Below are 23,583 nucleotides of genomic sequence, written 5' to 3'. Positions count from 1 at the left end.
TAACATTGTGGGAACTAGCTTGCCATCCTGGCCTTCTGTTACTTTCAGACTGTGCGTGTTCTGAGCAGCAGGTGAGGTTTGGAAACACGACCTGAACTGGTGCTGACTTGCGAGCAAGTGGTCCCAAGTACATGGAGATGAAAACTCCTCTTCCTAGTTAAGCCTCGTTTATCTATTTATTAAAGTCGTAGGGATAGTGATATAGCGTATACTCGCATTGATTACCGCACACTGCCTCAAGCTGTTGATTGAAGCAGCTACTGGTGTAAACAAACGAATGTTCACATGCAACCCGTTAAAAAGCTCATGTCACATGCACAACTCTCTTCAGTTTCCCATAAATTGCTTCCATACAGCGAAGGAAACAGCTTCGCTTGCTGCTGCACAACGGCATCCCACTCGGAAGCGTTCAGAGTCCCTGCGGCCCGCGACAACTCCATCTCGTGATACGGGCTTCCATTCTGCACGCATCGTACAGGACATGGGCGACATGGAGGTATCATCTGCTCATCGGCATTATCGCCATGAATATCGATGTCCTGCTCAACCACATGAGGGGGGTATGAAGCAGCATTGGGCTGCTGCAATTGCACCCCGCTTGTTCCCATGTCAGGCACAACGACATCTCTGTGCATGACGGGGGTAACGTTTGCGCTGGCTTCGCTGCTCTGGATACTGTCCGATGGAGACGGAACTGTGGGTGAGCTTCGCCTTGCTTGCTTGTAAGGCCATCTCGTAATGCCGAGCTTTCGACAAACGCTTTTGAGAGCGGTCGGACACAAACCCTGTTGACTTGTGTCATATGTCTATCATAGCAAGCTTCGTTTGCAGCAACTTACCATATTCCAGGCTGCATTGCGCAGTGGAGTGCCGAAATAAGGAAGAAGCATCTCCTTTGTGAGTAGCACTGGCTTGTCCGTTGAACGAATAAGTTCTCCTGCCTTCCTCCGCGGGAAGACTCGCGCCACGTCTTTCTTACCCTTCTTGAAGATGAGCTTCTGTGGTGCCTCCTCTTGCTTGATTTTGTGTGTCTCCTTTTGTTGAACACATGGTACCGGATCTGGATTTGACGGCAGTGTGTCGATATCCCGAAAGAACGAGTCCTCTTCAACAAGATCGAAGTCCGAATGCATCATAGTTGTGTAGAATTGGTTTGTCAAGAATCGGATATTTGCAGGAAGTCAAGGAAAAACAATGTAGATCGCAGAAATCAGATCAGATCCGTTGTTTCATATATTCTGGCCGTAAATTTTCCTCCTTTGATCCGGAAGAGGTTCAGGAAAAAGGGATCAGCAGATTTCGGTGTCAGGAAGTAGAGCGATGTGGGGCGGGTTGATGCTTTCGGAAGAGATCCGGGGAGATGAAGAAAGGGAAGGGACAGCAGGAGGAGCAGGAGGAGCAGGAGGAGCAGGAGGAGCAGGAGGAGCAGGAGAACAAGGATTGGAGTAGAAGGCAAGCGGGAGCTCGGATCTTAGACTGGGGGTGGAGGTTGGGGGGTGGGTGTTTGCCTTGAAGCAAGGAAAAACGAATAAAGGACAATCTGGACTCTAACCCCCTTGGGTGGGGGGTCAATCCTGGTATAAGAGCACTCACATTTGTTTTAAACCTTCCTCTACGATCAACATTCCACAAGGGTGGGGTTATATGAAGGTCATTGCGGGGTGGGGGTGATACAGGAAGATTGTTTGGAAAAATGAATAAGGACCATTTTGCATACAGACTGTGGACAATGTGGGGTCTATGTGGTACAACAAGGGCAAGTTGTTTTTCGAGAGGGTCAAAAGGACGAAACGAATGTTAGGTCACGGTGGGTCCTTGGGGTTCTGGAACGATGTAGGGTAGGGTACTAATGGGCCCTGAGCCGAAAAACCTCTTTTTCGATTATGTGGTAAAGAAAGATCCAATCTCCGTGAAGCTCGCAAGGAGCTGACGGGTTTCTCGGGTATCGAAACTTTTATGCTTAAAAACAATAAATTAATTTTATTCTGTTGGAGCCCAGAACTAATCTTTCCACGTTGATGGTGGTACAGATCTTTCTATATCTATTTTAAATCGCCCCCGGGGGAAGCCAATCTCACAAGATCGAGATTCAGTGGGGTCGCTGGAGATACCAGCAGATGTATGAACGGATCCGGCTCATCCAACCGTGACTGCTCAAAATGTCTGATGTAAACTTACTTTGTTTTTCGTTGTCATTGTTGAGGGGTTTTAATCGGCCCTAAAAATAATGTAGAGGTAAATCACCATTTTAAAAAGGGGGATAGAGGGGTCGGTGTAGGCGTGTTGGGCCAATTTCCTATCAGATGCTGGTACCTCTTGGTGCGCTTCCGGTCATAACGAGAGCTAGGGAAGAAAAACCGTGATCTCGTTGAATGTGAGTCTAAAAGAGGAAATTTACAACATTTGTAAAGATCTCACAGCCAAACCCTTGCTATAAGTATTTTAAAAAAATCCGTACGATCGGGGCAGTTTGTTGGTCGTACCCGTCCTTTGCAGAGACGTCGCATGAGATTGGTGGGGTGATGATGGAACTGTATCCAGGTTGGGGCGCATCTGGTGCAAAGGCAGTACATCAACGCAATGCAAAAAGCACCGTTTCAAATTGATCATGACCTGATCTGGAGATCCGAATCGCTGACATGTCATTTGTGATAAGTTAGATTTTCGCGTAGTTTGGGTCTTATCGTTGTTCCGAACGGTCTGATCTCCGTTTAACCCACTCTGTCAACAAATCTCTTTTCCTTCCGATCGCGGCGACCAGATCGCATCACAAAGGGGGTGATACATTTGAGATCGGCTCTCCTTCCTTGAGATCGCAACGCTTCACCTCTTGCTTCCACACCGTGCGCAGCACTTGCACTTCAGGGGCCAGACAGTCCTAAAGGGCTAAAGTGTTCTGTTACCCCTTAAGAATTACCGCTAAACTTTAGCTATTGACAGAATCTGGTAGTGATATCTTCCAATCAAGTGTTACTTACCAATATCGTAGTAGCCTGCGGCTCCTACGATATTGGTAAGCTGATTTTTAACTTAACTTTGAGTAAAGTTGTCGGTCGGACCGGGCTGACTCCTCGGGCCTTTGAGTAAACAGCCGAGGCTCCGGCTCCGTCAGTCCGCGGCCCGCCGCCGGCTCCGACTCTGCCCGGGCCCCCGGTCACCGGGTGCCTTGGACTGGCTCTGTAAAAGGCTAATGTTTTTTAGGGAACTTTTTTTTTCAGTAGGAAGAGGACGGGCCAAGGGCGATGGCAAGCCAGGCAATGCGGGTAAGAGCGCAGAGAGTGCGAGAATAGGAGGAGAAGGCTGGAAGATGGAGGAAGAAAGGGATTTCAAAGCAGAGAGAGATGTAGAGATGGAGGGAGCGTGTGTGTGTGTGTGTGTGTATGTGTGTGTGTGTGTGTGTGTGTGTGTGTGTGTGTGTGTGTGTGTGTGTGTGTGTGTGTGTGTGTGTGTGTGTGAAAGCGAAAGAGGGAGGGAGGAAAGGAGCGAACCAGGCAGGAAGCAAGGGAGCAACGGGCAAGGGAAGGAGACAGGGCAGGGATAGAAGGTGCAGAGATGAGCAATAACTTGGATGAAATAGATGGTGGGAAGAAGGATGTGAATCAGAGAGAAGAAAATGAGAGATGTAGATCAATCATAAGCGGTCTTGCAACGATGATCTGGAATGCCGAAATGCTGCAGGCAGGACATAATGAGAATGTAGCAGAACGTGAAGAGAAGTATTCACCAACATCCCTTGTTTTGTGTTATGCTCGCCTCACCGCCTCTTCACGGAGAAACACCTTCACACTTCATGCTCACGAATAGTACAGATTTTAAAACACTTGCAGGCGTTGGTGTACCTATTATCTATGATCATTGTCGATCTCGCACAAACTTCAGAGGTTCCAAGTACAGTATTATCACCGCAAATGGGATTGGGAGGCAAGCTTCTATGATTTACCTTCCTTCCTGCATGATGACACTGATTTTTCAGAGGGCGTTGATCGTATGGGCGGGTAAGTGACATCGGAACAGACGATTTGAATGTGATTTCTTCCCATCTTTTATCTTATCAGGTGGCTGGTCAAGCACATGGAGTGGGATTTCGATGATGTGGACCCACAATTCCCTTTGTCACCTTACTTCAGGTGAAGGCACGACAGAGGAGCCCAGGGCACTGTGCTGAACCTAGAACAGGTTTGTGAGCACTTGGAGGAAGCTTCTGCGGACCCCAATCACTTTCACTACCGTCATCCGACCCACAACGTGATCAGAAACCTCTTGTGCTAGAGTGACGTCCCATCAGGCCGCAGATCATGGTCTCGGCTGGCGTGAACCCCTTTCCCCCCATCCTGCTGGAGGTAGAGCCGTCATCACATAGGCGAGGATTCTCTTGATTCCATCCTTCCAGGCAAATGCCGTCACAAATCCCAAGAAGCCTATTGGCATGGTAGGCGCATGTTACTTGTGTTTCTGTCTCTGTCTCTCTAGCTCCCTCCTCGCTTGCTTGCATTTGGTGTTTGTTCGTTCTGACATCTCAAGGCAGCCGTACTTGAACGGCTATTGCCAGCTCTCTATTCCCTTCAAACAAGTGAGGGAAAAGATCACAGGCATCTTTCCTGCCCTCAAGAGAGCAGGTTAGAAGAGCTCCTCGCCTTGTAAGCTTTTGATTTGCTGTCAGATACTACTGAGATACAGCCACAAGAGAGGTACATCGATCACGTTGCCAACACTGTGCGTCCTCCTCTTGTTCTCCTTCACAACCTAACGAGCTTGTCTCCCTAGGGGTTTGTGGGGCTTCGAGCTGACATCCATCAGCATCTCGAGCCAACAGTAGGGGTTATCAATGACCTGAAGCTGGGAAACCATCCCAGCTTGGGGTATCTAGCGGGCTGTAGCTTCACAACTAGGATATGGTCTGATTCTAAAGGAGAAATCCAATACACGTCATCCTTACGCATGTAAGGATAAAGGAAAATGGACGTTGCAGCGAGAGGGCGAAGTGGGAGAAGCACGCGATTGAGTGTCAGGAAGCTTTCACTGGGATCACTAAAGATCGCCGTTGTGCCGCAGGCCTACCCGCGTCTACCACAAGACCATGAGAGATGCAGCCGAGAAGACAGAGCAATGCAGCAACAAGTTTCATCACCTGTACCCAGATGCTCCCCCCACATGTTCTGGGGCCTCTGTCTCTGACGCGGAACCTGCGAAAGCCCACGTCATACAAGAAGTAGCGTGCGGACAATCATCACTTGCAGACGAATCCCTCTCCTCCCATCACAAACGCTGTGAGACCACCAGACAACCGCCCGATGGAGTAGGTCAAACAGTCTTCAAACGCGACTATGTGCCCTGCCCGTATTCTACCCGTCAGTTTCACCTCCCCCAAGAGGCAAGGGGACCCGTGTCAACAGTAATCTCCTCGCCGACTTGCACGTCATATCGCTCGATGGCTCCGAAGCTACTTAGGTAAACCTTCCACATCCCCTCAGCGGCCGCAGGAGCTCGGTTCCACATCACCTTGCCACTGCGATTGTCAGTCGTGTAAGCTCTGAGAAAGAACATGCCCTCTCCTTCAGCTGCAGCTCAGTCGCTTGCAATTCACATCACCCTCGTCTCTACCGCTCAGAATCCCCTTGAGCCCCTTGAACTTCGCGTCTGTCTCGACGTTCATCCAGCAACCCTGCGTGTTGTAACTTACAAGACGAGGACTTTCAGGCCCAACACATTCTACTCACTAGAAACGAGCCCTTCTGGATGAAGAGCTCTCTGCAAACCAGATGATGAGTGGCCAGTACATGGGAGTAGAGAACAAGGGCGGAGGCAGAGGCAGAGCGCACGGAATTGCCTGATTTCACCTGTCAGGAGCGATGGTATGTACGAAAATGTCTCCCGGGACCCTCGGTGCGAGGTAAACCCACGAGTTCTCGCCCTCTCCGGTAAAGGTGTTGACGAACAAGGATTGCTCTCCAAAGAGGGCCCTGCCCACGGATGGCAGACATCCAACCTGATCGAAACTTCACCTCGAACCTCCGGTGTACCCAGCAACCTGCCCCGTCAGGTAGTTCCGTGGCCCAGCAAGTCCAGTCTGGGCTCGGACGTTCTTCATGCTCATCATCGCTCCAGCCTGTCACCAACATGAATCCTGAGGTTTCAGTCGTTGGGGCAGGAAGGACCTCAGCTTTGATGGAGCTGTCCTCGTCCAAAGACACTTTCTGTAGATCAAACTCAGAAGGGCGCGGTGAAAGGAACAGGTTTGTCCACACGAACAACGATTCAGCACACAACAGTCAGCACAAGATTGCTTGATCAAGGTGCCCACCAGGACGGCAAACGAAGGGGAAAACTTGATCTGTTCTTTCACGCCTGTCCCCGATACCGAAATCTCCTTCGCCATGATTGAGCTTGCAGTAGCTCCGTCAGGCATGATCATGATCGAGATCGCTGCTATCATCGCCACCCTTACTATCCTCGAAGATCCCTGCATCTTCACGCTCTTCATCGTCGCACTCGTCGTCGTCCTAGGCTCGCTCCTCCCTGCATGCCCCCACACCATCTCTTAGAGACTGAATGCCCTCATCCCCGCTCTCCAATCAAACTCTCAAACTCTCAAACTCTCAAACTCTCAAACTCTCATCTCAAACTTTTGCGTTCCACTAGAAAGTTTACAAGTTTCCGAACGGTGACAAGCGGTCAATGGGCAACAATCCGTCGGTGGTCGGAGATGGCGGTGAGGAAGCAGGAGGAGCAGGAGGAGCAGGAGGAGCAGGAGCAGGAGCAGGAGCAGGAGGAGCAAGAGGATCAAGAGGAGGAGCAGGAGGAGGAGGAACAGGAGGATGAGCAGAGGGAGCGCGGAGGGACTTGGGAGCTTGACGAGGATGTTTCGTGTCAGAGAGCAGCGCCTACGTCGGTCCCTCTCCAACCTTGGGCGGCATCGGAGTAGTCTTTATCAAGGACAAAGATGGTGAGCCAACCATTTCCCTCTGTTTGTCAGTGACGTCGCGCTCACGACCCTTTCATGTCCACCAGATCAGATCTACGTCAATCTCCTGGTATCCTCTGTCTCCTTGACGTCAGTGCGATGATGACGTTTGTTTTCAAGGCCAGGGGAGGCCCAGCACATCGATCTCAGCAAATCGTATTTTCCTCCACCTTCTTCCCTCCACCCGGTTCTCCATCCCTTGTGGAGTAACTCCTTGCCCAACAGTTTAGAGGAGACGTCCTTCGGTTTGTTGACGGTGCTGATCTAAGAATGCATCAAGTTGACGGCATCTCAGTACACCATCCCCTTCCCTTGCCAGGTCTGCTGACATGCGGCAGATGATTGCGGGGTATCACGGGTCTCGCGTACGTCTTGGGTTCGAGCGAGGGCCAGGGACTGTCATCCTGGTCGACCTTGTTCGCGACAGCGAGTTCTTCCCAGATCAGGTCTCACCTTCCCTCCTGCTCCTCCTGCGGCTCTTCATCCTGCTCCTTCCAGTCGTTGCAATCGCACTTCCTCTCCACCACCTTTTCCTCTTCCTCAATCTGCTCCCTTGCCTGCCTTCCTGTTGTTATCTCACATGTTCCTCCAACTGCAGCTCATGCTTCCTCCTCCTGGCTTCGACTTCCCTTCTTCCTTGTTCTCGGCGGTTCCGACTCAAAAGACGAGGATGGTGGACCAGCGAGTGATTCACGATCGACCGCTGGAGGATCAGAAGGTGCGACTTGACAATGCATGTGCGCATCGCTACCTTGACGAGCGGCTGCAGAACCCTAGCAGGGACGAGGAGATGGTCATGTAGACTAGCGAGGGGGAGGGAACATGTTTAATAGAGAAACTTCTTCTCTCTCAGTCGTCAGTGAGGTCGATCACTTCATACACAGGTTTTGATGCCATGCTGCTCGTCCCTGCCTCTTCTGCACAGGTAAGGTGCTGCTCGGCTCTTGGCTCCTGGCTCTGTCCGGTGCTTTGAAGCCCCTCGTGCTGGTCACGAGCTTGGCTGGTTTGCACATCTTGCATAACGTCCTCTTCCTCCTTGACGGGCATCGAGTCCTTCGAGTCTTCCTCTCCTACCTCCTCCTCCTCTTCCTTGTTCTCCTTGCCGCCTTCACTTGTCACGGAGTCAACCTGAGCTGCAACCCTGCCACTCTCAGCAGAAGCACTCAAACCTTCCACGTCAGCCTGAGGCGAAGAGACTGGCCGAGTCTCAGCTTGGTCGACCTTCTCCTCCACTTCCATCGACGTCTTCTCCTCAGACTGCCCTTGCTCACTACTTGACTGGATCTCCGCTGCTACAGCATCCCCAACAGCCTGATCGCAGCCTTCTGCCCCCTCTTCCTTGACTTCCTCTGCAGCAGGGCTGACCTCCTCAGCTCCTCCGCCCGCGTGCTTCTCCTCATGCGGGGTCAAAGGCTTTTCCTCCTCGCCGCCTGTAGACTTGACCTCTGGCGGGTGCAGCAGAAGTTTCTCCTTGTGCTCGACGTGTGCCATGAGATCCGGAAGGCTCGCGATGGCCCGGAAGTCAACTCGCCTCTTCTTGGACCGCGGGATCAACTCGATTTCCATGAACTCCAGCACGAAAAAAGGGGCTCGGTCCTCCTTGCCTCTCACCCGAGTCTCAGGCTGCTGTCTCAGAATCTCCTCGTCCTTGAGTCTAACGCTCTTCTCTTGCTCGTTCGCTCGTGAAGATTCCTCAGCTTTGCGAGCCAGCGCTTGTTTCTCATCCTCCGTCAAATGCTGCGCACAGTCGGAACAACGGCTCCCTCCTCTATCGTCACTCGCCGCATCGTTGTGAGGAAGAGCTGCCTTACAACCTGCGCAGGTTAGAGTAGGACTCTCCTGCTCAAGACCACTTGGAGGGCCTTCGCCATCTGGCTCCGAGTCGTCGATGGCCACTAGATCGCCTGATGACACGTTTGAAGAATCGCTCTCACTCACGTCAACGTCGCTGTTCCACGAGCTTTGCTCTTCCTCAGTCTCAGTGTCTTCGTAGTAACTGACATCAGCCCTGCTCGATCGCAGCACGTACGATCGCGAAGATCCTGTGTTGTCATTGTCGTTGCTAGCCTCGAACTCTTCATCTTCTTCTTCTTCGTCGCTGTATTCATCCCCTGCATCGTCCTCGTCGACATCGTTGTCTTGTCCCCAAGTGCCGTCATCGAAGAATTCATCTGACTCCGGGCTTGGCTCCCACAGACCGATACTGTTCCATCAAGTGACCACGAGATGGATGACTAGAACGAGAAATTCACCTTTGCAGCTCCTTCCCTATGCCTGTCACTTCTTCAGGAGTTATGTGACTCTTCCGCTTCATTGCAGGATCCACCTGACAACAAATCAATCAGAATCTCATCGTTTCATGTAAATTTTCTTACATTCGTGGCGACGAAGTTGGGATCGTCATCGTCATCATCATCATTCTCATCGACTTCTTGCTCTTCTTCATCTGACTCCAATAGGATCACAGGACCTGAAGCCCTTTTCTTGAGCTGAACCTCTCCAGACTGTCTCGGCGCGGCTCCATGTCTCCTATATACAACTTTTGCTCGCTTCCTTTTCTTCTTCCCCATCTTGCTCTTGAACACAGGCACCTCCTCCTCCTCCCCTTCACTCTCGGCACCGCTGGCTTCCTGATGCTCCTCATTCAAGTCTACACCTGCTACAGGCACCTTCTTTGACACGTTCATCATCCAATTCCTATGGATCGCATCGACCTTGAGTCTCCTTTGCGCCACCATGTCCATCGTCTCTTTGTCTTCGATCGCTTTCCCGTGCTCCTTGATCTTCTGGAGCAGAACTGGGACTATGTTGGCAGGCATCAGCAAGCCTACGATCTTCCTGCCGCAGTCAAGAATGACTCGGACGATCTTGACCGTGTCGACCTGATTCCTGATGATTTCCCAGAATGCGAGGACGAACCCCGACAATATGTCGTAGTGCTGCTTGCGCTTTCTGTAGGTACAGGCTTCGCCCGGACAGACTTCCTCCCTGGTGTGACCGCATTTCTCGAAGAAGTAGTTGAAGTCTTTCTCCCATAGGGCCTTGGCTTCGCTGTGCGAGATCTTGTCGTAAGAATCCAGAGCTGAGTTCGGCAGGTCTCTCGAGGTGAAGCCGACGTTGGGCCTTATCACCTGGAACGAGCCTCCCTGTCTGAGATGAGTCTCCCGCCGCAGCAGAAGCATGCACTTCTCGTTGCTGCTGCTCTGCGCGCCCTTGTAGAATCCGCACTGGGCACTTCGAGAATATTTCTCCAAGAGGTCAAGTGCCTTCTCCCATGAGACGCCGCGATCCCCTCGGATACGAATGTGAGACGTTTCTCTCCCATCCTTCATCTTGTACACCACTTCTTCGTTTTCCAGCACCATGCTCTGAGCAGCTATATCTACAATCCCTTCCGAGTAAACATTCTCACTTTTTGCTCTGAACACTGCTGCTTCTATTTCATCCATCCAAGCTTCGAAAACCTGCACAAACCGCAAGTCACGATTAGTTGTCGGAGATTCAAGAAAGATGTCCCTCACCTTCTTCTGAGAATCGAGTGGGATACCAAGAAGTCTGTTGAGGAAAACTTTGACGTTTGTTTGGCATCCCCTGTCGATTCCAACGATCTGCAAACAAGTTCTAGCAACGTCATCGTTCTTCAACTTGTTCAACATGGCAGCGATTGCTTGGTGTCCATACTTGCTGTCTGCAATAGCGAAGTGGTTGAGAGAAGACGCCCCTCCTGCAGCTAATCTATCTCCATGTGTCAGCGCACCCAAAGCTTGCAGCTTTCTAGCAACTGTAGATGAAAAGCGCCATTCACCGCCAATGGGCGTCATGACGAGTTTGAATTCGGGCGGACAGCTCTGATTCGATCTGTGAGTTCTTCCCATCTGCTGTATCGCCTTCTCAGCACTCCAAGGTAGTTCCAGGGTGATATGGACTCGCCGCCTCTGGTTCAACACTCGCTTGTCTGACTGGAGGCTGATTCCCGTGCTCGCCGCCTCGCTGATGATTGCGATGAGTTTCTTTCCAGTTTGGAATCGCTTGCGTTCTCTGACATTCACTGTGTCGAGCCCAACCTTTGTTCCCCTGCTCACCAGCTCGTAGTGGTTGTTCTTGGAAACAACTCTTTTTGACCGTCCAGTCATCTCCGCGACTTTCCCTACGCCCCCTAATGAGTGAATGATAAAATCAAGAGGGTTTGGCGGTAATTTCAGCTGTTGCACCTTCTGTATCCATTCATCTCCCATGAAATTCGATGTCTTGCTTACAAAACGAAGAAAGATTGCTTTAGCCGTCGAAGGAATTTCAGCCCAGTGTGTTGTTCGTCGGCCGCCATCACCTATCTCGGAGTATGGATCGCAGGAGGCGTTGAACTTGGATATGGCACTCTCTCCGGTTTTCTGCAGTCCGATGACAACACACTTGCCCTCCTTCAACTCTCGCTCAACGATCTCTAGAATCCCAGGCACTTTCGCCGAGATGCACATCGTGCACCAGAACCTCTGGTGGGTCCCCCACAGATCTTGCAACAGCTTCGACTTTCTCAGGTTCAACGGCATCTCTTGTGTCTCAAGTTTTACATTGAGAGCAGAGATGAAGTCGAGCCACAGCTCTGCCGCCTTGTCATACATCTCTACGAACTCTTCGTTCAAACTGAGATTTACGACTTCAAATGTCGCTCCCTTGAAAGCCAAGCTGCGTGCCAGATACTGACCCGAAGCCTTCATCTGGATGGCTAGAAGCTCCATAGCAGCAACACCCCCAGCATTGATCTCGCTGACAAAGTTCTCCGAGTTCTTAAACGCAGTTCCCTTTCCCCACAGGCCCAACCTCGAGGCATAGACAAGATGGTCTGGTTTGCTTGCGCCCGTAGCAGAAACATAGATGACCCTCGCGTTCTTGAGGTGATCTTGCAGCATGTGCACAGCAACAGCAGCCTTACTTCCTCCTACAATCTCTGATCCATTCTTACCTCTCTTCACACTCAGGTTCTTTGCCGAATGGCATTCATCCAGGGCTAGGACGCCCTCGAACTTGAGGCCACACCATTGCAGGATCTGCTTCAAGCGCGACTGGTCCCCCTTTACTCCGACAAGCAGGTGATACGTGACAAAAAGAACTCCCTGCTTCAGCTCTTTCTTCTTCCTCAGGTCCTCGGCAATGTGATAACCCCTCAGATCATGAACTCGAATTCTCCCTGCACCAACTTCCGACAGGTCTCTCTTTGCATCCTCTGTAGCAGCAAACAAAACAACAGTCAGCCAACGGTTGAATGGTTCAAGGAACAGTACCAATCAAATCTCCAGAGGTTGACAGCCAAACGCTCCTCTTCCGACCTCTCAAGAAGTTCTCGAAGATAATTCCTGCAATTTGCCTCCCCTTTCCGAGTCCCGGGCCATCACCCATGAAGAAGCCCATACGGTGTCCGGAAGGAAGGAACTTTTCATGCTGGGTGCAAGCATAGACCAGGCTCTCGATTTGTAAGTTGGTCAGCCTCCCTTCAGTCAGCGTCTTCAGAGGCAGCTTGAAGCGGTAGGTCGGCGCTGGAGGGATTACCGCACTCAGACTAGAGCTCTCTACCACCGGATCCGTGTGCTTTGCAAACCCATGATAGTTCAATGCTTCTCTGCCCGCCTGATAGTCCACGAAGGGTGAAGCATCCATCGACGTCCCGATGTCGTCGTCCTGTGCTCCGCTATGCTTCTCCTTGACTGGCTGATCCTGCACCGACCTCTCTCGCATGCTGGAGAGCGCATTGTACTGTGGAGTAGGGAAAAACATCGATATTTGAGCTGGAAAGTGCATGTTCAAGAATCTGCCATTCTCGAACCTGACCAGAAATCTATCTGTTGCGTCGTTCACCCTCGAATCATTGCAAGGCCCGATCACTTCACCCTTCATACCGACTATCACATCATTGAAGTTGATGCTGGACAACACGATCTGTCCGACCTTCATCTCTTCCTTACCCTCACTTGCTCTTCATCTCCTCCAGTCCCTCACGCCGACATGTGCCATTGCCATGTGCCCGCGTCTTGCCGCCACTAGTAAGATCTCGAGTACAACTATTTTAAACACGGCTGTACTATTTTTGAGTTTTAAATAAATATATAAAGTATTTATTTGTACACTTTGTAGAGATTATGAGGGCGAGTCACACGGTGACTTCCCAGTCGATTAGTACCAGCCCGCTTACAACTTTTTCGTGGAACATAGGGTGAAACTTTCCTACCAGACCCTCAGTGATACCCAGACCACTTTGAAATATCTTTATTGATATTTGAATTTTGACCGGACGAGTTCAGATCCAGTAGTTAAGTCCGAGTGTCCACTGCGTGACGCCGGCCGGGGCCCCGGGCCGGGACTGTGCCCTTTCAAGTGAACTTCAAGCCTTCGGCCCGCCGGGCCCAGCGCAACGTAGCTCAGCTCAGTAACAGGCCAATCAGAGCTCGGAATCCTGCGAGGGACCTTGTCAGACAGCCGACTGGAAAGATGCAACATGGTGTCCCTCACCGAGTCTCTAGATCCCACTGTACGACGACGTTCCTCCTCTTCATCTCCAGCAGCTCCCCTCCTCGCTGCCTCCAACCTCGCCCTCCTCGCTGCCTCAGCTGCTGCTGCCCTCCGCTCTGCCTCTGCCTCCACTGCTAGCCACTCGTCCTCGTCCTCCTCTCCCCCACCCGCTGCCTTGTCCCTAGCCTTTCGCAATGCCTCCTCATCTTCGGCTCTATGAACCTGCTCCTCCGCTGCCCTCCGCTCTGCCTCCGCCTCCTCCGCTGCCCTCCTCGCTGCCTCCGCCTCCTCCGCTGCCCTCCGCTCTGCCTCCGCCTCCTCCGCTGCCCTCCTCGCTGCCTCCGCCTCCTCCGCTGCCCTCCGCGCTGCCTCCGCCTCCTCCGCTGCCCTCCGCTCTGCCTCCGCCTCCTCCGCTGCCCTCCGCTCTGCCTCCGCCTCCTCCGCTGCCCTCCTCGCTGCCTCCGCCTCCTCCGCTGCCCTCCGCGCTGCCTCCGCCTCCTCCGCTGCCCTCCGCTCTGCCTCCGCCTCCTCCGCTGCCCTCCTCGCTGCCTCCTCTTCCTCTCTTATCTTCGCTTTCGCTTGCTCTATCTTCTTGGTTTCTTCTAGTTCTCTCGTTTTTTGCTTCTTTGCTTCCATTTGTCTCTGACCGATGATTGTCTTCCATTCTTCCGTGTGCTGATGCAGAGTTTCCTGCAGATCGATGTCCATCGCCTGATCGCCCAACGGTCTTGTAGTTCCGCACAAGACTCGTAGCAATCTTGATTGATGACAACGATGAAAGAGCCCATCAGCACAGTGCATGCATCCTTCAAACGGTGCCCTTTGGGCAGTGAAAATCAGACCTGACACGTTGTGCAGCAGCGGGGACACGCTCGCATGCAGTTGAGCTTGTATTCTCTCCTTTCGCATCAGCCAGACTTTCCCAAAACTTGCGACGAAGTTGTTCACAACATTTTCAAAGGCCCCGTGCAGAAGGTCAGCCAAAGGGGAGCTCGAAATGATGTCGCAATTCGCCTCATTCATGACGATCAGGGTTGCAACTCCGCTACTCTTCGAGCTTCTCGCCAGCCTGAAGCTGTGCATCATCACCATCAGGTGTGAATCTCCTCTAAGACCTTTGCAAGCATCTAGGGACCAAAGACGAGAAACTCCCGCCGGATTCTTCAAGTATTCGAACAAATCAAGGTCCACCTTAAAAACTCCGCTCTTGTAGCAATCATCCACAAAGTGAATGATTCGAGAAGGTCTGCTTCTTTCCAAGACGTCAAGTAGACGCTCATCAATTATGTGAGAAGCTAGGTAACTCCTGGTGAAAAATGACTCCGCATCCCGAGGGTCAGACAAGACCGGAAAGTCCGCCCCGTCACTAGAGATGCAAGGCTGTAAGTTGCCGTGAATGAGAATGTGCAACTTCTTGTCGCTAGAGATCCATCTCTCCGTGAACTGAAGGACATCTTCGATGTCAGTCAGATCGACCTGAAACGATGCAATCGACCCACTGTTAGTTGCCTTCCGCAATGCTGCCACGGCCTCATCCCCTTTCGACTTGTCATGGCAAGTTATCACAACTTCAGCCTTCCAAGATGCCAGCGCTTGAGCGTGTAGGAACGCGTTGCCCTGACATCCTTCGATGACGAGTGCAGTCTTGCCTGACAAGTCTTGGCGACTCACATGCAAGCTTGGCCGCAGAGCCTTACCCAGCAAGCAGGCAAGCACTAAGAGGACCACCACGGCAAGAAACCATTCTGAGGCTGAATGAGATATATGAAGCAAACGCAAATGGTGCTCGGCAATCTGTTTGTGGTTCTTGGAGGTGTAGATAACAAAGGCTTGACGCAGCGCCCAACAGAAAAGGATGGCGAAGAGAGCAACATCCACCTGAAAGCAGGTTTCTATCACTTTGTTCATAAATTGAGTCTCTGAAGGTGAGGAGAGCTGAATCGATGTGCTTCTTAGGACCATCCAAGAATAAGACATCCCGCCTGACGTGTACATGAACAATTCATTGTTGTCTTTCAATACCAAGGAATGGTAACAAATTACTGAAGACAAAATACCAAGGAAATCTAATTCGAGTCCTCTGTCAAACTCGCTGTAGATAGAATTAACCTTCACATCAAACATTCTCGTAAAAACCAAGTCCACCAAAAAATAAATCGCCATAGACACCAATGTCAGGACACCCGCTGTTCGCAGAAACCACGCCATATCTTCCCGGGGAGAAGTCGAACGATCCGTCATCCTCAGCACTTTCTTCAGCGAGCAAGCTACGGGTGCTGTTAACTATCAGACTTGGAAGATGGTGTTGATGAGCCCTTGGAGCGATTCCTGCCTGCCTCACTCACTCACTCACTCACTCACTCACTCACTCACTCACTCACTCACTCACTCACTCACTTCTTCTCGTACCCAGCCGTCCTCACAGTCCGATCCGAAGCGTGCATGTTGTCAGGATTTTTTGGAAGTAGATTTGTAATTTGTTCCGTCACTATTGAAACGTCCTGTAGACGATTGAAACAATATCCCCAAAAATATGAGGCCGTCGTCATCAAGCATTAGTTTGAAATTATATCTTGAATTTTCAAATTTTATATTGAAAATTGAAATTTGATTAAACAATTGAAACCGAGGTGGGCTTGACCCAATATTGGAGAAAATCTCAAACAGAACTCAATAAAATTTGAAACATTGGAGGGGATTTTAGTTTGTTGGTCAACTTGTTGTCCGAATTGATATGGGAAATGGCGGGAAATGGCAGCAGGTTTGTGGGTCTGCGAGCGCGACCTCATGGGCACGTGACGCAGGCTCCGCGACGGATGCTTTCTCAAGATGCGGGTGCATTGAAGGGCACTGGAGGGAACTTCCCTTAGCGGGACTAGGAGAGCTTGAGTGAAATCATGGAACATCCTCAGCAAGGAGAATCTATCAACAAGAGAAAACGGCGGTCACCGGATGACATGCTGCTTGCCTTGCGGGCAAGAGAGCAGTCTTCCTGGTTTGCCTCCAGAGCGAGGAAATCGTTCGCTGGCAAAGATCGCCTGAGATATAGTTTAGACGACCTAGTGGGCCTTGATCACCCAGCATCTAAGTCTGTGATCCTGGGTTTCTCGATCGATGGCAATTATCTCTTTGGCTACTCCAGGAGGCAGTTGGTTGAGGGGAGAGAAGAATCTCAGTTAAACGACTGTGGCTACATAGCAGAGATCTGGCGCTTCAACCCCCCCTTCCAGCTAGAGTGTGCGGCTGCTATACCCCTGTTCCGATGCCCCGAGGGTTCCAATTTTGGGGCCACCGAGCTTTTTGACTGTGTGCCAGCGAGTATCTCGATGGCTGAGTATGCCTCACCCTCTCTACTTGTTGTGGTTGGATCGGGAAGTCAGCATGAGCTCGATCAGGAGCTTCAAGCTTCTCGAAGATTCTCAGTGACCCTGGTAGTCGGTCACGATTCAACCATGTCAGGCCCAACACAAGAATGCATGATTGTTCTCCATACTACGTTCTTGGTCAGGCCTCCCTTTCCTCCTATACACTGCAAGAAATGTATTGTAGCGCCTGGGTTTAGACCAGATAGGAAACTGCCTGTGTCACTTGTAGTGAACACAGGCGACTCAATTCGAATCATCACGATCTCACATGCTTTCGGTGTTCCGACCCACCTGTCCTTCGGAGATCAGCATGAGATCGAAGTTCGTCTTGAGAAGCGAGATGTACATGGTGAAAGTCTCGATTGCCGAGACTTGAAAACCGTACAGGTTCCACTTTCGTTTGTTGATTAATTGCTGTTGATCTAGTCATGCAGGCATGCTTTGATGCTGAACAGTACCTATCTCAATTGTTGGATCATTTCAAAGAGTCTCACCAGATGCCTCAAGGAATCTACTGCCTTGCTGACTACGATCTCCGGCTGGTCGAGACGCAGGGCAGCGAAAATTTATGTCGGTTCCCGTTCATGTCTCAGGGAAAGCAAGGACTCGAAGAGTTTAGACAGCAGGAGTTCAAAGCTGGTTGCTTCAAGGATTGTTCTGCTGGAGGTTTCGCTGCAATAGGCATTGTGGCAGTTCTTGAGGTGGATTGCCTCTGCGGTTCGACATGTCATTGACCTTCAGGCGGGGGTAGGGTTGTCAAGGCTCTCAGTTTTCCCATGTGATGTTCGGGCACCTCCTTTTGCTTGACATTTGTCGGGGAACGGTACTGCATCGCATGTCGACCAAGCTTCAAGCTTGTCACCCCAAGGTTTCCAACCGTTGTCTGTGATTCTCCAGCTGAAGGCTATTCAGGTGTTGGAGGCTCCATCAGCCTTGGTCGGACGATTTTTGGAACTGTGGCAGAATTTGTTGGAAACCCACGTCGTGAAGCAGGTTTGTGCATCAACCTGACAAGCCTTCAAGACTGTTTGACGTCCTGCAGTTCCGAGATCGGAACATCTGTGTCATGGACAACGATGCACTCCTGAGAGGCAAGGTGATAACGAATTTTCAATCATAACATTCAACTTTTACAAATAACATGTGTTCTACAGAGTGTTGAGTCACTTAGAAGCCCTTTTCTCCCCGTCCTCCTAACGGCGCCGCGTTCTTGATAATCTCATGTCATCATCTCGCTATTCTTTCTCCAGCTCGATCAACTTCATTTCCAATTCCTGCGAGTCAAGACAGGAATCACCTCCTCCACAACTCCTCAAACAAGTCACCAGAAGGTCATCCTCCAGATCCTGTCAGGAGCATCAATAGTCAGTATCATCGCAGAACTTGGCGTCGTGTCGTTACCTGGATCTCCTCTTTGGATTGACTGTAGACCCCTCGCAGCTGCTCTTGGGACGTCTTGGTGTTTCAAGTGTGTCAGTCTCCCAAGCTCGAAGCCTCTCCAAGTTACCAAGATGTTCGGGGGCGTTTCTTGCTTCTTGACGCTGATAGCCTTCAAGACGTGCGTCAATCTCCCTGGCAGTCATCACAGCGCCGCACCAGTTGAGCTTCCAGCAGGGAATTCTTCGTCCTCTGCGTCGCCAGCTCGTGCAACTTCTCCTGTGCCACAAGGAGGGTCAAGAGGAGGAGAAACAAGACGCTCCATCCCCGACCTGGAGTTCTTTTTGCGCCTCCTCGATATCCATGGCTAACACCTTCCCCCACGTATAAAACTGAGGAAAGGAAGGTGAAATCGTTCACCTCTACGATAGTCTCGTGGTCGTACTTGTCGTCAAATGCCTGCTTGTTGTCATCGAGAAAACATTCGCATTCCCTTTCTGCCTCCCACCATCGCTCACTCCTTCGCTCACTGCCCCATTCTCCCTCCCTCCTTCACTCCCTCCATCGTCCTCTCTCTGCCCCTCCCAGGACTCACTTGCTCCTGCTCGCGTATCAAGAGTTCACGACTTGCATTGAGCACTTCGCGAATCTCCGACTCAAGTGCCCTGAGGCATCCAGACCCTCGTCAGCTTCCTCCCCAGCTCTACAATAGCAGGCAGCGGCAGCCGCAACAGCCCGCCTGCCCTTGCAACACTCACGGGAGCTTCGGGGACTTGTGGTCGTAGAGGTACTCCTCATACAAAGTTCGCTCGAGCTCGTACAATCGTCGCCGAATGGTGAACTGAAAACAGCGAGTGAACATCGAAAAAATTCATTCTCCCTTTCTCGCCGTCCTGCTCCTCCTCTTGCTCAGGGCCTGCTCCTCTTCCTCCCTCCTCCCTCCTCCCTCCTCCCTCCTCCCATTCCTCCTCCTCCCTCCTCCGCTTCCTCCGCTTCCTCCGCTTCCTCCTCCTCTCTATCCTCCTCCTCCCCCTCCCCATCCTCCTCCTCCTTTGTCTTTCAGTCCCTCCTCTTCTCTTCCACTCCTCGTCCACTATCACGTGCTCTCTTCCCTTCGTCTTGCAGCTGCGCCCCTGCCTCGTCCTCACCTTGTCTCGGGTCCAGGAGGCCATGCCAGGAGGCGTCGGCGGCGTTTTGGGCCGTTCGACCTGGTGGGGAGAAGTTGGATGAACCTGCTGCTACTCAGAGGAGGAGCAGGCGGGAGAGGCGGGAGATGAGGATAAGAAGAATTGGGGGGGTTGGGGGAGAGACGGGTAGAGATGAATGAGAATGATGGGTGGAGAGACGAGGAAAGGACGAGGACAAGGACGAGGACAACCAGCACAAGGACGACCAGGACGAGGTTTTACCTTAGGAACTGATCGTCCTTGCCCCATTTTCTTTGCAGACGCGGAGAAAAGCTTGAGAATCCGAGAAGCTGCAGCAGGCAGGCAGAGGAGGAAGAGGAGAGGAAGAGGAGACGTCAGAAGATGAGGAGAGGAAGGAAGGTCTGGTCGACCTAGCTGTGTGAGCAGGAGGCCAAGGAGCCTGAACAAGGGGAATACGGTCTTGGAGACGAAACCTCAAGTATGAAGATGAGGAGAGGCAGGCAGGGCTTCTCAAGTTCACCGTGGACTATGCGGAGGGGGAGGACGAGGAGTTTGAACCACCAAGGGGCCATGACCTGGTTCCTCTTCAACCACTTGCAGCTTCACAAACAAGCTTGCGGGACCTGCAGCTCCAGAAAGTCTGCCTTGATGTTGGAGGAGAGGAGGTAGAAAGCGAGGAGAAAGCCGACGGCACCTGCAGGGGCGTCAGGAGGAGGGAGGAAGAGCTGATGGAGATACTGATCAACTCGACGAGACGATCGTACGGGAGCGACAAGGTCTTGTGATCAGCCTGGCAGGAGGTGCGATAGATGAGACAAGGTTGGGAGAGAGAGCGGAACATGGGACGGACGTGTGAAGAAGAGTGAGGAGGAGTAGAGAGAGGAGGAGGAGGAGGAGGAGGAACCAGGAGAGAAGCCAGGAGAGGAGGAAGAGCTGGAAGAGGAGGGGGAGGAGGAGGAGCCAAGGGAGGAGCCAGGAGAGGAGGAGGAGCCAGGAGAGGAGGGGGGGGGAGGAGGACCTGAGTGATGTCCAGGGGGTTCAGCATCCCAATGAGGAGGATGGAGATGTTGAGCAGCTGCTGACGTCATCAGACTTGAGGGGGGAGAGGAGCTGAATCACTTGTCCCCACGAGTCCGTCATGTTACATCTCTCCTGCAAGATAATGACGCTGAGAGGGGGAGAGACAGAAGGGAAGAGCAGAGCATAGCAGAGCAGAGCGGAGCAGAGCAGAGCAGAGCAGAGCTGAGCTGAGCTGAGCTGAGAGGGGGAAGTAGTTGCAGCCACCTGCTTGTAAGGCCTGTTGGCGATGACCAGGAGGCTGTAGGTTGCGCAGCATATCAAATACACCTGCTGGTCAATCAGACGGACTGACGGTGCAGGATCAAGACTGACTCACCAGACTCTGCGTGTAGGGCTGAGATGCGATGAAGAGAGTGAAGGTGAGAATGAGCTGCACAGTGCGATCAGAACGAACGGAACCAGAACACTCTCCTGCTGCTCCTGCTGCCGCTGCTGTTGCCGCCGCTCCTACCGCTCCTGCTCCTGCTCCTGCTCCTGCTCCTGCTCCTGCTCCTCCTCCTGCTCCTCCTCCTGTTGCTACTACTGCTGCTGCTCCTGATCCCGATCCTGATCTGCCTCCTCGTCTGGACCTCCTCGACTCTTCTTCCCTCATCCCATCACCTTTCGCAACGTCACCACCGCATTCCACCACCACCATCCTCTCTCGAAGGGCTTCACGACCGGCTGGTTGTCAAATCACAACTCGTTCACCTCCCTCCCCTCCTCTCACCCGGAATTTACGAGAAAACCTCTCCCCTAGGTCCTCAACGGACCTTGACCCCCTGCCACCCCCGTCAGACCTCCTCCCCTCCCCCACTCCCCTCGCCCCTTTCCTCCCCTCTCTTCTTCTTCCTCCTCCTCCTCCTCCTCCTCCTCCTCACCGCCCCCCCTAATCTACCTGCGCAAGCGGAAGGCAATGTAGCTGTTGACGAGGATCCACACAATGAAGAGATGAGGGAGATAGAAGAGCACAGCCGCCGCGATCGCCCCTGACAATTGTGAGACTCTCCCCTCCTCCACCTGTTCCCTCCCCCCTCCCTCTCCCTCTCCCTCTCCCTCTCCCTCTCCCTCTCCCTCCCTCCTCCCTCCTCCCTCCTCCCTCCTCCCTCCTCTCCCTCTCCCTCTCCCTCTCCCTCTCCCTCTCCCTCCCCCTCTCCCTCTCCCTCTCCCTCCCAATCTCCTCTCCTCCTCGTCCTCGACTCTGCTCGTCTTGTCCTTTGTGGAATACTTCGCCTCTTCCCAGTCCTCGATCTTCCTTCACCTGGCGGCCTCACTCCTTCTGTTGGCCTCCCGCTAGCTCCTCCGCTCACCGCCGCTTGCTGAGTGGAGTTGGCTGTATCGGCGATGCTGAGAGAAGCAATGAGGAGGAGGGAGAGCGAAAACAAAGGATGAGGACGGAAGGAAGAATGAGGACGAGAGAAGGAGGAGAGGAGTAAGAGCGTAGGAAGAAGCAAGAGGCAACAAGGGAGGAGCAGGGCAGTGTCTTGAAGGAGTGACCTGCTTGTTGAGAGGACGAGGCTACCACAGGACATCTGTTGACCATCAAGAATCGACTTGAGGAGGAGAGAAAGTAGACCTGAGGGTTCGCGACCAGCGTGCTGAAGTTTTCATTCCACCGGACGCAATTGAAGATTTCTACGAACCGCAAGGTCGACTGGAGCAGCGAGTGAGATGTGGAGTAGAGGAGCAGGAGCAGGAAACGAGGAGCAGCGAGCAAGTAAGGATGAACGGGGACGGAATTGCGAGGAGAAGAGCGAGAAACGGAAGGGAAGAAAGCCAAGAACAGGGACTGGAAGATGGAGGAGGAGGAGGAGGAGGAGGAGGAGAGGGGAGTGGGCAGTTTCGTAGATGGGGTGGAAGGGAGGGAAAGGGGGAACAGTACCTGTACGAAGAAGAAGGAGAGGAGGGACATTGCCTTCTGAATGGATCGATCGACACACTCGGCCCGAAGATGCTCTGCTTGAACCCTGGCAGCCGACTTGGGCTGTGAAGATGGTGAGGAGAGAAAGGAAGACGAGGAGCAAGAGACAGCGGCAGCAGCAGCAGCAGCAGCAAGCAGGTTGAGCAGGAAGAGGCAGACGAGGCAGAGATGGAGGAGAGGAGGAAAGGAGAAATAGATCATTATTGTCACCTTCTTCTTCTTCATCTTCTTCTTCTTCTTCTTGTCTACCTCCTGCTGACCTCCGATTTCTCCTTCACTCTCATGACCGGCCGGACCTTGAGAAATAGGACCTGAAGACCCAGCAAGAAATCGTCATGGAATCGAGATGACAATCTGACAAAACCTTCTCCTTTTCCTTCTTCCTCTTCATCTTCCTCTTCCTCTTCCTCCTCTTCTTCCTCCTCCTCCTCTCGACGAGGACCTTCCGAAGGAGTAGCTTCATCAGCGACAGGAGAGGAGAGCATGGGAAAGGAACATCACCGAGTAGACGAGCTGAGGAGCGAAAACTTCCTGCCGACGTCTCCGACCTCCCGCTTCTGTGTGTGTCCAGCTGCCTCCCAGCAGCAGCACCTCCCCCCTCCTCGGCCTTCTCCTTCGGCTCAGGGAAAGGCAGGATGGGTGTGGAACCAGGAGCGTCCGAGGATCCAACTTTCTGCTCCTCTTCGTTCTCCTCCTCCTCCTCTTTTTCTTCTTCTCCTCCTCCTCCTTCCGCTGAGCTGCTGGCTCCTCCGCTCCCTTCCTGCTGCCATTCCATCACTATGAGAATTCTTGGAGCTCGGAATGTTCAGACCGTCTGAAGGGAAACCAGGAGAACCAAGAGGATTTCTTTCCTTTTCCTCCTCCTCCGCCTCCTCCTTCTCCATCTGCCAGTCTAATGATAAATGCGTCCTCCGTCAAAGAGAACTACCTGGCACAGGTGAAGATAAACGGGCAGATGTGTGTCCTGCTCCTGCTCCTTCTTGCTCCTCCTTATCGCCCTCTCCTTCACCTACTTCAGCAGGAGGAGCAGGAGGAGCAGGAGGAGCAGGAGGAGCAGGAGGAGCAGGAGGAAGGGCAGGTTGACTTGATTCGTCTCCATGATTTTCTTTGGGATTCTGCGAGCCTCCAGCGTTTTCTCCTTCCTCGGGGTTACCAAAGTTTCTTCCTTGGAATCTACAGAAACTTCTCAACACAGCCACGGACCCCCCCTCCCTCCCCCGTCCCTCCTCCCCTTCTCTCTCGTCTCCTCCT

At 52.4% G+C, this 23,583-nt stretch overlaps 8 protein-coding genes across 8 annotated transcripts; 3 read left to right on the top strand and 5 right to left on the bottom strand.

The window, feature by feature from the left end:
• Positions 1 to 281: 281 nt before the first annotated feature.
• GUITHDRAFT_106348 (hypothetical protein) lies at positions 282 to 1,136 on the bottom strand (the record flags this gene model as incomplete). The annotated part of the gene is made up of 2 exons (XM_005834717.1): positions 282 to 785; positions 840 to 1,136. 2 exons carry the CDS (start codon positions 1,134 to 1,136, stop codon positions 282 to 284), a joined length of 801 nt encoding a protein of 266 aa, XP_005834774.1.
• A 2,851-nt stretch (positions 1,137 to 3,987) lies between these two features.
• Positions 3,988 to 4,941, top strand: GUITHDRAFT_162580 (hypothetical protein; the record flags this gene model as incomplete). Its single annotated transcript, XM_005834716.1, has 8 exons — positions 3,988 to 3,995; positions 4,056 to 4,127; positions 4,177 to 4,245; positions 4,286 to 4,340; positions 4,391 to 4,429; positions 4,526 to 4,616; positions 4,661 to 4,713; positions 4,765 to 4,941. Coding segments are annotated over 8 exons (564 nt in total), but the record flags the coding sequence as incomplete, so codon positions are not given.
• Positions 4,942 to 5,271: 330 nt separating this feature from the next.
• On the bottom strand, positions 5,272 to 6,481 carry GUITHDRAFT_162579 (hypothetical protein; the record flags this gene model as incomplete). The annotated part of the gene is made up of 9 exons (XM_005834715.1): positions 5,272 to 5,331; positions 5,382 to 5,454; positions 5,500 to 5,552; positions 5,602 to 5,662; positions 5,718 to 5,748; positions 5,838 to 5,986; positions 6,029 to 6,106; positions 6,156 to 6,194; positions 6,302 to 6,481. Coding segments are annotated over 9 exons (723 nt in total), but the record flags the coding sequence as incomplete, so codon positions are not given.
• A 194-nt stretch (positions 6,482 to 6,675) lies between these two features.
• On the top strand, positions 6,676 to 7,763 carry GUITHDRAFT_106345 (hypothetical protein; the record flags this gene model as incomplete). The annotated part of the gene is made up of 7 exons (XM_005834714.1): positions 6,676 to 6,709; positions 6,872 to 6,943; positions 7,087 to 7,148; positions 7,187 to 7,255; positions 7,300 to 7,407; positions 7,560 to 7,679; positions 7,731 to 7,763. 7 exons carry the CDS (start codon positions 6,676 to 6,678, stop codon positions 7,761 to 7,763), a joined length of 498 nt encoding a protein of 165 aa, XP_005834771.1.
• Positions 7,764 to 10,173: 2,410 nt separating this feature from the next.
• GUITHDRAFT_69176 (hypothetical protein) lies at positions 10,174 to 12,613 on the bottom strand (the record flags this gene model as incomplete). Its single annotated transcript, XM_005834713.1, has 3 exons — positions 10,174 to 10,425; positions 10,483 to 12,182; positions 12,241 to 12,613. Coding segments are annotated over 3 exons (2,325 nt in total), but the record flags the coding sequence as incomplete, so codon positions are not given.
• A 778-nt stretch (positions 12,614 to 13,391) lies between these two features.
• On the bottom strand, positions 13,392 to 15,370 carry GUITHDRAFT_106343 (hypothetical protein; the record flags this gene model as incomplete). Its single annotated transcript, XM_005834712.1, has 2 exons — positions 13,392 to 13,406; positions 13,463 to 15,370. The coding sequence occupies 2 exons, from the start codon at positions 15,368 to 15,370 to the stop codon at positions 13,392 to 13,394; spliced, it is 1,923 nt and encodes a 640-aa protein (XP_005834769.1).
• Positions 15,371 to 17,095: 1,725 nt separating this feature from the next.
• GUITHDRAFT_106342 (hypothetical protein) lies at positions 17,096 to 17,947 on the top strand (the record flags this gene model as incomplete). The annotated part of the gene is made up of 5 exons (XM_005834711.1): positions 17,096 to 17,176; positions 17,262 to 17,369; positions 17,421 to 17,528; positions 17,740 to 17,820; positions 17,870 to 17,947. The coding sequence occupies 5 exons, from the start codon at positions 17,096 to 17,098 to the stop codon at positions 17,945 to 17,947; spliced, it is 456 nt and encodes a 151-aa protein (XP_005834768.1).
• Positions 17,948 to 18,062: 115 nt separating this feature from the next.
• Positions 18,063 to 19,066, bottom strand: GUITHDRAFT_106341 (hypothetical protein; the record flags this gene model as incomplete). The annotated part of the gene is made up of 9 exons (XM_005834710.1): positions 18,063 to 18,101; positions 18,153 to 18,173; positions 18,229 to 18,282; positions 18,335 to 18,376; positions 18,424 to 18,483; positions 18,537 to 18,578; positions 18,625 to 18,663; positions 18,800 to 18,869; positions 18,963 to 19,066. The coding sequence occupies 9 exons, from the start codon at positions 19,064 to 19,066 to the stop codon at positions 18,063 to 18,065; spliced, it is 471 nt and encodes a 156-aa protein (XP_005834767.1).
• Between the last annotated feature and the right edge of the window lie 4,517 nt (positions 19,067 to 23,583).

This window comes from Guillardia theta (genome assembly GCF_000315625.1).
Source record: "Guillardia theta CCMP2712 unplaced genomic scaffold GUITHscaffold_24, whole genome shotgun sequence".
Taxonomy (NCBI): domain Eukaryota; class Cryptophyceae; order Pyrenomonadales; family Geminigeraceae; genus Guillardia; species Guillardia theta.
The sequence above is the reverse complement of the archived record's forward strand: the minus strand, read 5'-3'. Positions and strand labels throughout refer to the sequence as shown.